This window comes from Ursus arctos, unplaced genomic scaffold, assembly GCF_023065955.2.
Source record: "Ursus arctos isolate Adak ecotype North America unplaced genomic scaffold, UrsArc2.0 scaffold_21, whole genome shotgun sequence".
Taxonomy (NCBI): domain Eukaryota; kingdom Metazoa; phylum Chordata; class Mammalia; order Carnivora; family Ursidae; genus Ursus; species Ursus arctos.
The window spans coordinates 39,231,588-39,245,956 of NW_026622886.1; the positions used below are offsets into that span (position 1 = coordinate 39,231,588).

The window sequence follows — 14,369 nt, forward strand, 5'->3', positions numbered from 1 at the left end:
ATTAATATAAATAAATTTAAAGGCTATTAAAATTTACATCTTGGAGTTAACCCTAAAGTAGGTATTCTTAATTTAGGGGCCAAGGATCCTTAGCAAGGATGAACTTTGAGGGGCATATCTTTGAACCACACAAAAAAGTCGAAGTCAAAATGAGGTATGTGAATATGTGTATTTTGCAAGGGAGGTGGTGCATAGCTCTCATTAGATTCTCAAAGGTGTCTACAGTCTAAAAATAATACAATCCATTCATGCAGACACTTGCAGAAACACGAAAAGAAATATGCACAAGGATGTTTGTCACAACATTTTTTGAAAATGGAAAATCGGAAACAATCTGAATGGACTTCAGTAAGGGAGTGTTGAACACATCCACAAAACACGTGTGATGTGCAGATACATATCACAGCATGTTGTTCAGTGAAAGAGCAGATTACCACACAGCATGTATAAGATGGCCTCATTATGGAAAATAACGTGCATGTGTATCTAGGCATAGAACGTGTCTGGAAAGACTGTCATCAAATGTTAGCAGTTATTGTTGATTGGTGGAATTTGGGGTGGTTTTGTCCTTCCTTTTTACTGTTCTGAATTGTTTGAATTTTTACAGTGAGCATCTTGTCATTTTAACAAATAATAATACTGTTTTCAAGAATTGGAGGGGATGTTTAGAGAAATGTACGGAAGGTGGAATCATAATCGACAACTACTGGAAACTTGGAAATTAGCCTTAAAGTTGGCATCACAGAGATCACTGCTGCTCCTTGAGTGGACAACAGGGGAAGATAAATCGTAAGGTGGACCCAGCATGGCACTTCCTATGTCCGAGTTTAAGAGCATTCAAAGGAAGTGACAACTGGTCTTGTCAAGCTCACCATGAACTGGTTTTTCTGTGAAGACGCAAGAGCTCCATACAATAATAAAACCATGTGTGTAAGAAGTAGAAACAATTGCATATTACCACTTATGGTTGTGCCAGTCAGCCCGGTATGTGGCATGACCAGTTCCTGGAAGAGTTCAAGTTGCTCATCATCTGAATCAGGATCAGATTAGATTTTTTTTTAATGTTTTTAACACCTTTATTGAGGTATATTGGACATAATTTTTATTTCTTTTATTTAAAAAATGTTTAATTCCAGTATAATTAACATACAGTGTTGTATTAGTTTCAGGCATACAATATAGTGATTCAACAATTCTATACATTACTCAGTGCTCGTCACACTAAGTGTACTCTCAATCCCCGTCACCTATTTCACCCATTGCCCCCACCTCCTCTCTGGTAACCACCAGTTTGTTCTCTATAGTTAAGAGTCTGGTTTTTTTGTTTGTCTCTAGAAACTTCTTTCCTCCTAAATGGTCAAAGACCTGCTTTCAACCTTAGCTTTGAAATGTGAAATGTTTATTTGTGAGATGAAAACCCTTCGCAGAAAGACTATGTATGAATGCACATTTGCCCTGAGTAACCGTTGTCCCTTTTAATAGTTCTTCATGGAAGCTCTCTGGTTTGTTGTCACAGGTATATGCCTCAAAAACTATGCATTTTCAAAATGTCCCTTTGCTTGGTGCCCCCCCCAAATTTCACAACTTGAAATAATGCATTATAGTAATATTTGAGATGGCCAAAAGAATGATTTTCTTTTGTCAAGTAGAACTATGAAAGGAAAGCACATTAATTTTAGGAGAGAATATATATATAAGGAAGTTGTGGGTCTAAAAAAATGATTCTTAAAACTTTTCATGCCCCTTTACCTCCTCAAAACCCTCAGGTATATACCAGGAGTATGTGTACCCCAATTTGAAAACCATTGCTTTAGTCTACCTCATTTATTCATAGATATGGAAACTGAAGCCCAGTGTAGTGGCCAAACCAAGATTGAACCCAGGTGTTTCAACCTGCAGACCAAAGGCCGTACCATACTGCCCTTTATTGTGACATGGAATGTATTTTTCCCCCTCTTTAAGTCTTGTTTTGCTCATCTGTAAAATGAGAGAGATAAACTATCTCAATACTTGATGCCCTCCCTTTTTTCCTCCACATCCACTTTCCAAACTTCTGTACTCTGCTCTGAGTCCCTAAAGGTGCATATGTTTAAACTGACCTCCAGCTTCTGTTTGGGTACAGCCAGCTGAGGCCCTGGCAGGAGCTTGGAAGGCATAAGAGGAGTAAGACTGGGCCATTTTATTCACCTGGCTCCCCTGCTTGGTTACTCTTGGTTGGTTGTGTCCTACCCCTGAAGGCACCCACAAATCCCACCCAGTGTCCTTTTCATTCAGCTACCCTCTTTGGGTTCCACCAACTTCTCCTTCCCCTCTCTCATTCAGGCAGAGGGGTGGTAACATTTCCCAGATCATTCCATCCCACTGGATTCCCTCACCCACATCCTACCTCACCATTTTCCTATTTCAATTAAATCTTTTCTCTAGGAAGGGAGAGGGATCAGAGGCAACTTAATTTAATAATCCCAATTTCCTTCCTTAATCCCTTGGTTTTTTTGAAAGGGAAAGTAATGATGTCACTCTACCCATATTTTCAAAATCTTGGCTCAGCCAAATGTGAAAACAAGCAAAATAAACAAAAAGGTTTTAAGTGAGAAAGACTTTTTAAAAAATTTATTATTTTGAAGAATTTTAGACTTAGAGACAAGTTGCACCAATTGTACAAAGTTTCCATATACCCTTCATCCGGCTTCCCCTAATGTTGACATCTTACCTAACCACAGCACAATGGTCAAAACTAGGAAGTTAGCATTGATACAATACTACTAACTAGTCTTCAGACCTTATCCAATTTGACCAGTTGTCCTACTCATGTCCTTTTTCTGGTCCAAGATCCAGTTGTCATGTTTCCTTAGTCTCCTCCAGTTTGTCACCTTTTCTCAATCTTTCTTTGTATCTCACAACCTTGACACTTTCAAAGAGTACTGGTCAATTATTTTGTAGAATATCCCTCAATTTGTCTGTTTTCTTGTTATTAAGTTGAGGTTATGCATTTGAAATAAGAATACAATGGAGTGAGGATGTGCCTTTCTCAGTGCCTCATCTTAAGGGTTCGGATGTCAATGACTTATTAACACGGTGAAGTTGACTTTGATCGCTTGGCTATACAGTAATGGCCATGTTTCATCTCTATAAAGTTACTACTTATTCCTTTTGTAAGTAAAACTATCTTGTTAGGAAATACTTTTGAGACTATGCAAATACCCTATTTCTCAACATTCTTAATCTTCACTACTTTTAGTGTCTATTAACTCTTCTTGTCTTTGCCTTTTGGTGATTTTCTATTCTCATCATTCCTTCTATATTAATTAAAGAAGAGCTGTTCCGTCTCTCCATTTACTTATTTACTTATTCAATTATTTACTTGTGTCAGCATGGACTCAGGGATATTTATTTCACTTTCTGGGTTATAATCCATTTCTATCATTATTTATTTTTTAGCTCAACTTGTCCCAGCTTTCATTAGAAACTCTTTCAAGTTGGTTCCTGTATCATTTTTACACATGCCATCATTTTTTAGTACTTCCATACTTTCTGGCAACATAAGATATTCCAGACTCATCTTATATTTTCCCTGGAATCAATCATTTCTCAAAGAAGCTCATTACTTATTTGTTCAATCCTAGTATACATAGAAAGTGTTTCAGAATTGCTAACCCATACCCCTGAGGAAAAAAATTTACTAACTAGAGTATAATATTTGCAGGCAGTTCTGTCTTTAGCCTTACATTATACAGTCTAAATACTATTTTCCAGAGTTAGTTGGTTCTTCCCCAGCTTCTTTAGAAAGGTTATGATATTTATCAGTAATACATTTGCACCCATTTGTTACTCTTTGTATGCCAGATTGGGGTCCCCCCACATCCTGGTTAATTTTAATTCTTTATTTTTGGGGTATGTGAAACAGTACTACAGTTCTAAGAGTCAGAGCCATCCCAAACTACAAAACAGAGTATCAGGTAAATGTCATTCTCCCAACCCTCCTACCCACTCCTACTTCCTCATTCTTCCCACCCCGCTCCCACCCAGTCCTGAGTAACCGATTTCATTAGATTTAATCCTTTTATATCTTTTGCACAAATGAACAAATACCTGTATATTTTCTCTCCCCCTTTTTCTTTCATGAAAGGAGGCACTACCATAGGAACTCTTTCTTTTGTACCTTTTTAAGGTACAATTCATAGACTATAGAACTGTCCATTTTAAAGTGTACAGTTCACTGGTATTTAGTACATTCGCATGTCATACAACCACCAGCTCTGTTTGGTTCCACTGCCCCAAAAGGAATCCCCATTACCGTTAAGAAGCTACTTCTCATTTCTCCTTTCCCATAGACCCTGCCAATGACTAATCTGTTTTCTGTCACCATGGACTTACCTAGTCTGGAAATTTAATATAAATGGCACTATACAATATGTGTGACCTTTGGATCTGGCTTCTTTCACTTAGCATAATGTTTTTGAGGTTCATCCACACTGTAGCATGTATCACTACTTCATTTCTTTTTATAATTAAATAATATTCCATTGTATGGATTTACCACATTTTGTTTATCTGTCCATCAGTTGATGAACAGTTGGGTTGTTTCCACCTTTTGGCTAATGTGAATAGTGCTGCCATGAACATTCATGTACAAATATTTGTTTGAATATCTATTTTCAATATTTTGGGATAAAAACCTAGGAGTGGAATTGCTGGGTCATAGGGTAATTTCATATTTAACTTTTGGAAGAACCACCAAACCGTTTTCCATAGCAGCTGCACCATTTTACATTCCTACCAGCATTCCTACCAGCACCATTTTACATTCCTACCAGCAATGTGCAAGTGTCCCAATTTCTCCTCATCCTTGCCTACACGTGCTATTTTCCATGTTTGTTTATTTTTTAATTATAGCTATCCTAGTGGGTGTGAAGTGTATCTCATTGTGATTTTGATGTGCATTTTCCTAATGACTAATGATGTCAAATATCTTTCCACATGCCTATTTGCTATAGGCACTCACCCTGGAAGTCACTCCCTATCAATTTATAAAGATCTGTAGTACTCCATTTTGTGGATTACCATAGTTTGTTCCACCACTTACCTACGTAAAGGCATTTAGGTTCTTTCCAATATTTTGCAGCAACAAATAATGCTGCGATTGATTTCTTGGTACATAAACATTTTTGCATTATTGGAGGCATACTTCAAGGTGGATTTTTGGAAATGGGATTGCTGAGTCAAAGGTGAGTTAATATGTAATTTTGTTAGATATTAATGAAGTTTGCAAAGATGATTCTCCTAAATAGTTCTCTTAAATAGTCTAATGATAAATACAACAAAATTAAACTTTTTAAAGATGGGTTTGCAGAAGGGAAGCCAAAGAGAAAAAAAACAACCCCCTAGTTTTACCATGAGGGAAAGGAAACTGTATGTAACTTACCTTTTTCTTTGGTCTTCTTATAACAAGATAATGCTATGCTAAGGGAAAAGTAGCCTTGTCCACACACAGACTTCATTTTCCCAAAGGCAAGATTTATGTTTTTATAGGATGCCATGAGATCTATGAGCTGAATTCTATGAGTTTGCTTTTATGCAACTAATTTTTGTGCTTTTAATTGAGTCTAATCATGAGTCTATGTGAAAAACAGATAAGAGTGAATGTGAGTCATCCCAAAATTATCAGGGTATGTAGACGGTAGTAAAGAGTGAAAATAAGACTTAATTCTCAACTTACCTCCATTTTTATGTCACAGAAATACTGAAATATATCAGAATATGCTCTGAAATACCCTTTAACAGAATATCTACACCCCTCATATACTATTACTCTGCTATTGGGATTTAGTCATTAAAATTACACTAAAGGACTTTGGTAATTTAATCTTCACCAAGAATCATATCCCCTATCCCAGGAGGGCATGCAAGGTCAAGAACCTCGAGGCACCTTATGTGCCACAAGAATGATATCACCACCACCTAGACCATCATTAAAGAACATTTACTGTATTCATCCTTTCATTACCCTGTTATTTTAATGGGTGTGCAATGCATTTGTCATCAGCAAAGTGAGTGCTCAGTCCCATGCCTGGAACAAAATGATGCTATGAAGTAGTCAACAGGAAGCAGAAGGAATCAATTTATTCCTGCCTCTCTCCTTATTGCTATTTAATACACAGTGGTGTCCTCATCTGAATCTCCTTGAGGGCAGAGTAAAAAAAAAAAAAGCGTAAGAGGCAGAGTTACAGATATCTGGATGCCTGGAAGAGGCCATTCACACCCCTACTCTCTAAATTCCTGAGTTAGCTAAGGATACAAAACTTCAGAAGAGAGATGACCACACAATGCAGGTGTAGCATTCCACAGTCCAGAGAGAACGCAATACTCAGAGGTCCCTAAATGGTATCAGTCTTTCCCTCTCTGGAGTGCTGTAAAACTGCTGCAGGAAAAATACTGAGACTCCTCATTTTCATTCTATAAAAAGTGTTTATATGAAAAGGATAGGCTAAACATCTGAATAAAAATATATGTTCTCTTATTCATTTCACAAATATTTATTGGGTGCCTATTAGATTCCAGACACTTTCCTGGGCATTAGATACAGAGCAAGTAACAAAATAATGGAATCTGTTCTCAGAAGTTTACATGAGAAAAAGTGGAAACCTCTCTAGTCTCTTTTTAGATGTACTCATTCAATAAATATTTCTTGAACTAGGCATTGGACGCACTTTGTTTTCATCAGTGAGAAAAACAGTCCCCTGCCCTCGTGAAACTTCCAATTTAGTAAGGATGAGTAGACAATAAACACAACAAATGTGTGAATTAGATGGTATACTTAAAGGAGATAAATGGCATGGATAAAAAGCAAAAGGATAAAGGGGATCAGGAGTGCAATGGGGAGAGAGGTGTGCTGGGTCAGTATGCAATTTCAAGTAAGATTATCAGATCACTGAGAAAATATTTGAACAAAGATTTGAAAGAGTGAGGGAGACAACCCCTCAAATACCTGTAGGAAGGGCATTCCAGGCACAAAATGAGCCATTCCTAAGGCTTTAAGATGGGACCATGCCAGATATATTCCAGGAAGGAAAGGAGACGAATGTGACCCATAGGATAGAGGACAGTAATGGGAAATGAGACCTGAGAGGAAATGGGGCAAGCCATGAACCTTGCAGACTGTTTAAGGCCTTGAGCTTTTAACAGAGAGCCATAGAGGGGCTGACATCACTCACCTGACTTACCTTTCAGTATGAGCACTCTGCCTTTTTGTCAGAAGCCTGAAGGGAGGAAGTGGAAAGCAGGAAGGTGTGCTAGGAAGCTGCTAGAATAAGCTGGGAGAGTGATGATGGTGGCTCTCGGGAGGCGGGAGAGGAAGAGACAGGGATGTGAGGACGAGAGGAAGAGAAGAGAGTGAGGTGACAGGTTCTGAGTCTATTTGGACGGTGGAGGATTTGTGGGTGACCACAGTGGTATGAAAAAAGAGGAGCTGAGAATGACTTCAATGTTTTTATCTTTTGGAAGGAAGGAATTTTCATCAACTGACATGAAAGGTTGCAGGTGGAGCATTTTTTAGAGAAAAGATCAGGAGTTCAGTTTGGGGAATGTTGGATTTGAGATGTTGATGAGAATATGAAGAATATTCTGGAGTTGGGTGAAAGATCTGAGATATCAAATGAGATTTTTTATTGCATATGATTAAATATGAAAATATGGATGTTATTTTAAAAATACAAAATTACATGGAGCACAAACTGAAGTTTCTCCATTCTCTTATTCCAAACCCACTACCCTCTCCAGCAGCAGCCATTAAGCAGCAACCCACCATATGAGAGAACCAGAACCAACATCTGTTTTTCATTTCCACATGCGTTTTACCTCAGACAGAAAGGTGTCTTAGAGGTGTCCAAATATTTATGCTTAGAATTTTTCTATTTCCCTATACCTTCCCTTTGCCCATATAGTTCTATAATTTCCAGATGACCACCTTCTACCATAACGGTGGTGAAGTAACAGAATTTCTCAGCTGTTTGGAATAAACAATATACTTGGATTTGCATGGTTTTTCATGTAAAACTAAACTGTTTTTTAGTTGGTTCTATGTTGCAGGGTTTTTTTTTTCTTTAGTGATCAGGAATGTACCTGAGCTAAGCAGTACCATCCATTTAAGAAATATCATTGATTAGAAAGCCCAGGATACACTGACTCTAAGCTTCCATCCCTAAAATAGAACAAAGTTTCTATACCTTCCATTAGAAAAAGATAACCTTCAGAATTTGAACTAATGCATTTCTGTTCGGCTGAGTTGGCAATTACTCGGTGTAAAGAAAGTAATGATGACTCTTCAAATATCCAGTCTCTTATGAGCTTAGAGCTTCATCTGTAATAAAATTCAATAGTCTTTCTAATCCTAGAGGTTCTCTATTTCTCCCCTGAAGTCAAAAAGAAAAAAATTACTTAACCCCGCTTTGGTTTGGTTTTTGCTGAGTTCTGTCGCTAACATGTATCAGAAACCTCCATACATCCGGCCTGACACATGGCTTGTCCCAATCAGCTGCTTGCTATGCAGGGATTGCGTGCTTCATGGCAACCAGTAAATAGGGAAAGAGAAACAAGAAAGACTAAGGTAGGAGTTCTCAAGAAGCTTACAGTCTCTCTGAGCCAATAAGAAATTATCTGTCAGGAAAAACTCACAGTGCATGGTTCTCAGACCAACTGAACCAAGATACTCTGCTGTGGGAAAAAAAAAATGCATGAATGAATGTTCTCAATTGAAAGTTTACTCTGTGAATTTTTCTTGGGCTTTAGCACTGACTGTTATCTATTTCAGAGAGATCCAGCATCTAGCAAAATGAGTAAGTGCCAGAAAAATTATTATTAACAGAATTATTAACAGAAAACCTGAGGATTAGCTGATCATACATAATTCGACAACTTGACTTTTTATTGGCACATGAGCTCCTACTTGTGATTTTACTTTGCACCCATTTTTTTCTGATAAAATGTTCCTATTTGCAGGATCAAATAAAACATCAAAGTCACATGGTGCCCTACAGAGAACTGTGTCACTTGAACAAATTTGAAATCATATTCTGCAGTTCTTGTTCTTCATAAGCAAACGGGTTCAAAGGACAAAGCGAGAGTCTATCAGACACATCTTTCCTCCTCCTCCTTTTGCTCCCCCCAGCCCCTGCAACTTTTTCTGCCTCTGGTGGTAGTTTTCCTCAGGGCTCTCTCTCACCATCCTTCCCCTGCATTCCACTCACCCACCACCCAGTTCATACCAGAACAGCCATAGTAACTCCAAACTTGTTCCCTTCCTATTGTCCCTGCCCACTCAAATCCATCATACTCTGTGCTCACAGACTCACCTTTCTGCAACACAGGTTTTTTTCAAGCCCTTTTCCTATTCAAAAATGTTTGCTGATTCCTTATTCCCCATTTAATAATGTCCAAAAGTGGGGCACCTGGGAGGCTTAGTCGGTTAAGCATCTGCCTTAGGCTCAGGTCATGATCCCAGGATCTTGAGATTGAGTCCCGCTTTGGGCTCCTTGCTCAGCGGGGAGTCTGCTTCTCCCTCTCCCCCTGCTTCCACTTGTGCTCTCTCTCTCTCAAATGAATAAATAAAATATTTTTAAAAATCCAAAAGTCTTAGAGTCAGAATTCAGTTCTTCAAAATACAACTCTGGTCTTTGAATATTTGAAAGCAAAGTTTTGCATGCACACACATGACCATGTTCAACCAAACACTCCAAAGAAATTTGGTAAAGGTTTCTCACATCAATAAAATAAATAGAAGAGTCTAGGGGCGCCTGGGTGGCACAGCAGTTAAGCGTCTGCCTTCGGCTCAGGGCGTGATCCCGGCATTATGGGATCGAGCCCCACATCAGGCTCCTCTGCTATGAGCCTGCTTCTTCCTCTCCCACTCCCCCTGCTTGTGTTCCCTCTCTCGCTGGCTGTCTCTATATCTGTTGAATAAATAAAATCTTTAAAAAATAAAATAAATAGAAGAGTCTAAAATGGCTGTGGTGCTTTTTAAATAGCTGGTTCTCCTCAAGGAACTGGCAGTGGCTACCTCAATTTGTTCTTGTTTGCCCTTGAGAAACAACGGGTGATTTATCCTGACACCTATGGATGAATATCAGTATTTTCATCACTTAGAAGTGATCAGTTGTTCTTTTTTTATGAATTTTCCTGTCACTGGATCTTTACTGGAATCAAAGACAAATGTGTTTATTAGGATTGTTGAGAGCCAGAGTGGTCAGGATTACATAACCTGATGTTTGCTGTCAAAAGAAAATATGACTGGAATAGTGTATACACACACACACACACACACACATATACACACACACACACACACACACATATATACATACATATATATTGCTTGTTCATATATATATATATATATATATATATATATATATACACACACACACACACAGAGAAATGTCTATCATATTGTTTGCTATTAATTATAGGAGTTAAAATATTTTCTACAAAAATCTAGAAAGACAAACTTTATGCCAAATGATTACCACTCATCTAGGGTAGCATGATAGAGTATGACTCTGTTCTTTATATGTTGTTTTATTTTTTATTTTTTAATAAGCATATGTTATTTTCAGAATCTGGAAAAATGTCTATTTTTAAAAAGAAACTTTAAAGTTTTCTTCGAAAAGTCATATGAACAGTTAACTGTGCAATTTGGTGTTTGTTGGATATTTTGAAATGAGCTACAGTGGCTTGTCCGCTTTAATGAGTTTATCTCTGAAAGACATCTTTCGAGACATGTTAGAAATAGTCACCGGACTCAGAGCTCAATAGTGAAAGTTTGTTCATTTAGTCTAATCCTTATTGACTAACGTGCATTTAGAATGTGATCTCAACCATTAATTAGTCATTCCTCAAAACAGCGCAATGGGAAAGATGAATATTATTAACCTTGTTTAAAAGTGAGACAGGCCAACAGTGCCCCGCAGAGGAGGCCGACTCCCCCGGTTACACAGTCATGACTGCTAGTAATCCTGCTACATTTCAGGGCCACCACACATCCAGTAGGAGACACAAAAGTGAGAATTTAAAAAAATACCTCCCATGTTTCTATTTCACAAGCACTTGGGTTTAGATTTGCTCAAATTCTGTAACATTGATCAGTCTTGCAAACCCTTATAAATGCACCATCAGTTCTATCCAACCACTTTTCATGGCAACCAAATGCAAAATGTGCAGCATTTTATATGAGCTTTTAAAATGTTCACAAATTCCCCCAAATGTACTGACAGAGTATCATAGTGATGATAAGATGATAATCAAACAACAGATGCATATTGAATATCCATTATACACAGAGCTTCATTCTGGAACTATGAACAGGGATGGGGCAAGAAATCAGATGCCTATGCTCCGTCTTTGCTCTAGGGTACTTATAGTTTGATAAAGAAACCAGGTAAATGCATATAAAACCTTAAAATGCTGTAAAAAAAATCTTTTCAATGTATATTTCTCAATTGTAAAATAAGCATCTTTTTTAATTCTTTTCTCACAAAAATATATGTTTTTCATAGTCACTTCAGTTAAGCTGAAGTTGCAATGCCTGGTGTACGTATTACTTTAGAAGGTTGCAAAGGCCCTGAATTGACCTGGAAATTATTTATTTCATTATTTAAAGAATGCCAATGAACTCCCTCTTTGAAGAAGGACACTATTGGAAGCCATTTTGAATTATTAAAAAATGTTCCTAGCTGACCACGGAAGGATGAATCCGTGTTTTATTTTCCACTACACTTAGCCATCGCACATAATAATTTTCTATGCTCTTTCTATGCTCTTCTATGCGCGCACACACACAAACACACACATGCTTACTTTTAATGGAAGAGCATTCTTGACACCTCGCAAACGAGAGAAAATCTTGTTTATTTTCTCGTCTGCCCCAGTTTATAGCCTCACAACAACTCACTCTTCATCCTAAGCACACACAGACTGTCCCGATTCCCCTTTCTGGCCCGTGAAGCTTCTTCAGAACACTTTAGGGGAAAATAGGTTTTTCTTCCTTGATCCCAGGGTAGAATCAAAATGAAAATAACAGACTTCAAGGGCCCAACCTCCTTCACGTCACCTCCGACTTCTCATTCAAAGGGGTACTTTGGGCGGCAGGTGGAGTTATAATTATAGAGTAGAAAAAAGCTACATCAGCAGCTGTTGCTTCTGTTTGTTCCCGGCTATAACTGTCATCAGTGGGCAAACTGGCATAAACAGGCCTCCACAAGTGGAAAAACATTTAACTCCTGGGCTTGTCACACTCCGGGTCTTCTCGGTGGCCAGAGAAGGAAAGAAAATCTGAGTGTGCATGAGCGAAGCGTGAAGCTGAGCGAAGCGTGAAGCCGCGAGCAACACCGACCTGAAGGCTCCTCTTCAGGGGGAGCCCGAAATTGGAAGATCTTCTTTCCCGTCGGAGACTCCAAACCCAAGAAATAGGTTAGTGCGCAAAGAGTACCCATGCATTTTCATTCTGACCTCTACTCTATCTGACCTTAGTTTTTCTGAAGGCTGAAACAGAAGGGTGAACTGTTAAAGAAAGTTGAGGACTATTATCTAAAACGATGCTGCCCGTGAGAACAAATTATGAAGTGGCCTTAATTTATTATGCTCCTCTCCCCCAATTTTGGCTGTACTCACATTAGACAGATAGACAAGGTAAAGATGGAAAAATGAGACTGGTTTTGCAGCATAAATCCCAGCCTCTCGTATCTTACTTACACCAAAAAGCCCCTGTTTCTTTACTAACATCAGTGATGTTGAAGGCTTAAGTTTGTGAATATAGTGCCAGAGTTTTATTTCTCTAGGGAAACTAGGCAAATTAGAATTTGATTGTTTTCCCACCTCTGAATAAAGATAGGAAGTTTTCTTGTTTAGATAAAATGTGTGTTGCAGGCTACTTCATGTAAGAAATCTGCTAGAGGATTTATTTCCTGTGTCTAGCCCAATTTACCTAAAACCTCCATAATTTCTGTCTAAGTAGCTCTGTAGGACCCTCCTCATAGATCCTTTTGAAGCAAAAAAGATTTCAGAGATGTTTCATGTTATCTGTATATGCTCCACGTTAGAGAGTAGTGGTGCAGGATTTTCAAACAAAGATTAGTTCGGGCCAACTCAGAACCTGAATGCTTGCTGTCTGGTTGAAAGCAATGGAATTCCAGAGAACTCACTGGAAGTAGGCATTGGGGTCCAATTCTTATCCTCCTCACATCTATGAAACAGATCCAAGAAGAAAGAGCCCTAAATAATGGCCTCATTTTGGGTCAGCTCCAAACAGAAAGTGAACGTCCCTAGGTATTTAATGCATGACTTTTCCATGGGGAAAGCACACCTTCCCTCCTATCGCGGTGGCCCTACCTTATGAAGTCTACAGAGTGCTCACCGTGCACTCAGAACTCCACTAGAGAGAGATCCACATCCTACTAAAGCCACCAAGTGACCCATGAATTGAATTCCCATGAGAAGCTTCTTTTCAACAATACCTCCTGATTTCTAAGAGAGCTGTAAGTTCCCCTTAGGAAATTTAAGGCTGAAATAAATACTTCTTTACGTACTTTATCAAATAAAGACCCAAACAGTTAAGTTTGGCTAGTGCTTTTGAAAATGACAATTAATAGAGCATATTGATACCCTAAATCTTCCCATGGATTAAGAAAATACATGACAGGCATATATCAAGACATATTTCACATATCATATTTGTTCATTCAAATATTACTGAGTGATGACCATAAACCTGAAAATAATACTTAGAAATGAAGGCAAGTTCTAATATCACTCTTTCCAGAGACTACTTTCCTCCCCTTTCCTACTAAAAGATTCAGCGCGGAGATGGTGCTTATCCCCAAATTCCAAATTGTTTAAACAGAGAAAGGTAGAATGGGGAGATGGCTGGTCAGTGGCTTGAGCTTCTTTCGGACATAGACTTATGCTCAATCTTAAACATTGCTTTTTACTTGTGTTTTGTCTTCTTGCTCTTCTAGGAAAAAAAAGCTTTCCGGGATGACTGTCACGTACTCCAGTAAAGTAGCAAATGCGACTTTTTTTGGATTTCATAGGTTACTCCTCAAGTGGAGAGGCAGCATCTACAAACTACTGTACAGGGAATTTATTGTCTTTGCTGTTTTTTACACGGCAATAAGTTTGGTGTACAGGTACCTTCCTTTGCATGTCTCACATGGCCATCAAATCTCATGTAAGAATACAGTCTCAAAAATCTGAGCCTTTGGTTGCCGCTGACTTTTGCATTATGTAACCTCCTCCTTTGCATGATCCTCTCTTGCCGCCTTCAACTCAGGACAGGGTGTTTTAATCCACACCTAGCCAAGCTTAGGATGTGAAGTAGACGC

The 14,369-nt window shown here is 38.4% G+C and overlaps 2 protein-coding genes across 4 annotated transcripts in view; one reads left to right on the forward strand and one right to left on the reverse strand.

Annotated features, from left to right (window-relative positions):
• Window positions 1-14,369, reverse strand: part of RAB3IP (RAB3A interacting protein) — a 132,599-nt gene that overhangs the window by 63,159 nt on the left and 55,071 nt on the right. The gene's annotated exons all lie outside the window — the stretch shown is intronic.
• Window positions 12,196-14,369, forward strand: part of BEST3 (bestrophin 3) — a 35,047-nt gene continuing 32,873 nt past the window's right edge. The window contains exons 1-2 of one of the 2 annotated variants that reach the window (XM_026500051.4): window positions 12,196-12,459; window positions 14,004-14,174. In XM_026500051.4, coding sequence (XP_026355836.1) covers window positions 14,023-14,174 — 152 coding nt within the window. In that variant the 5' untranslated portion in view covers window positions 12,196-12,459; window positions 14,004-14,022. Of the gene's footprint in view, window positions 12,460-14,003; window positions 14,216-14,369 lie in introns of both variants that reach the window. The other variant, XM_044384611.3, reaches the window with a different exon arrangement.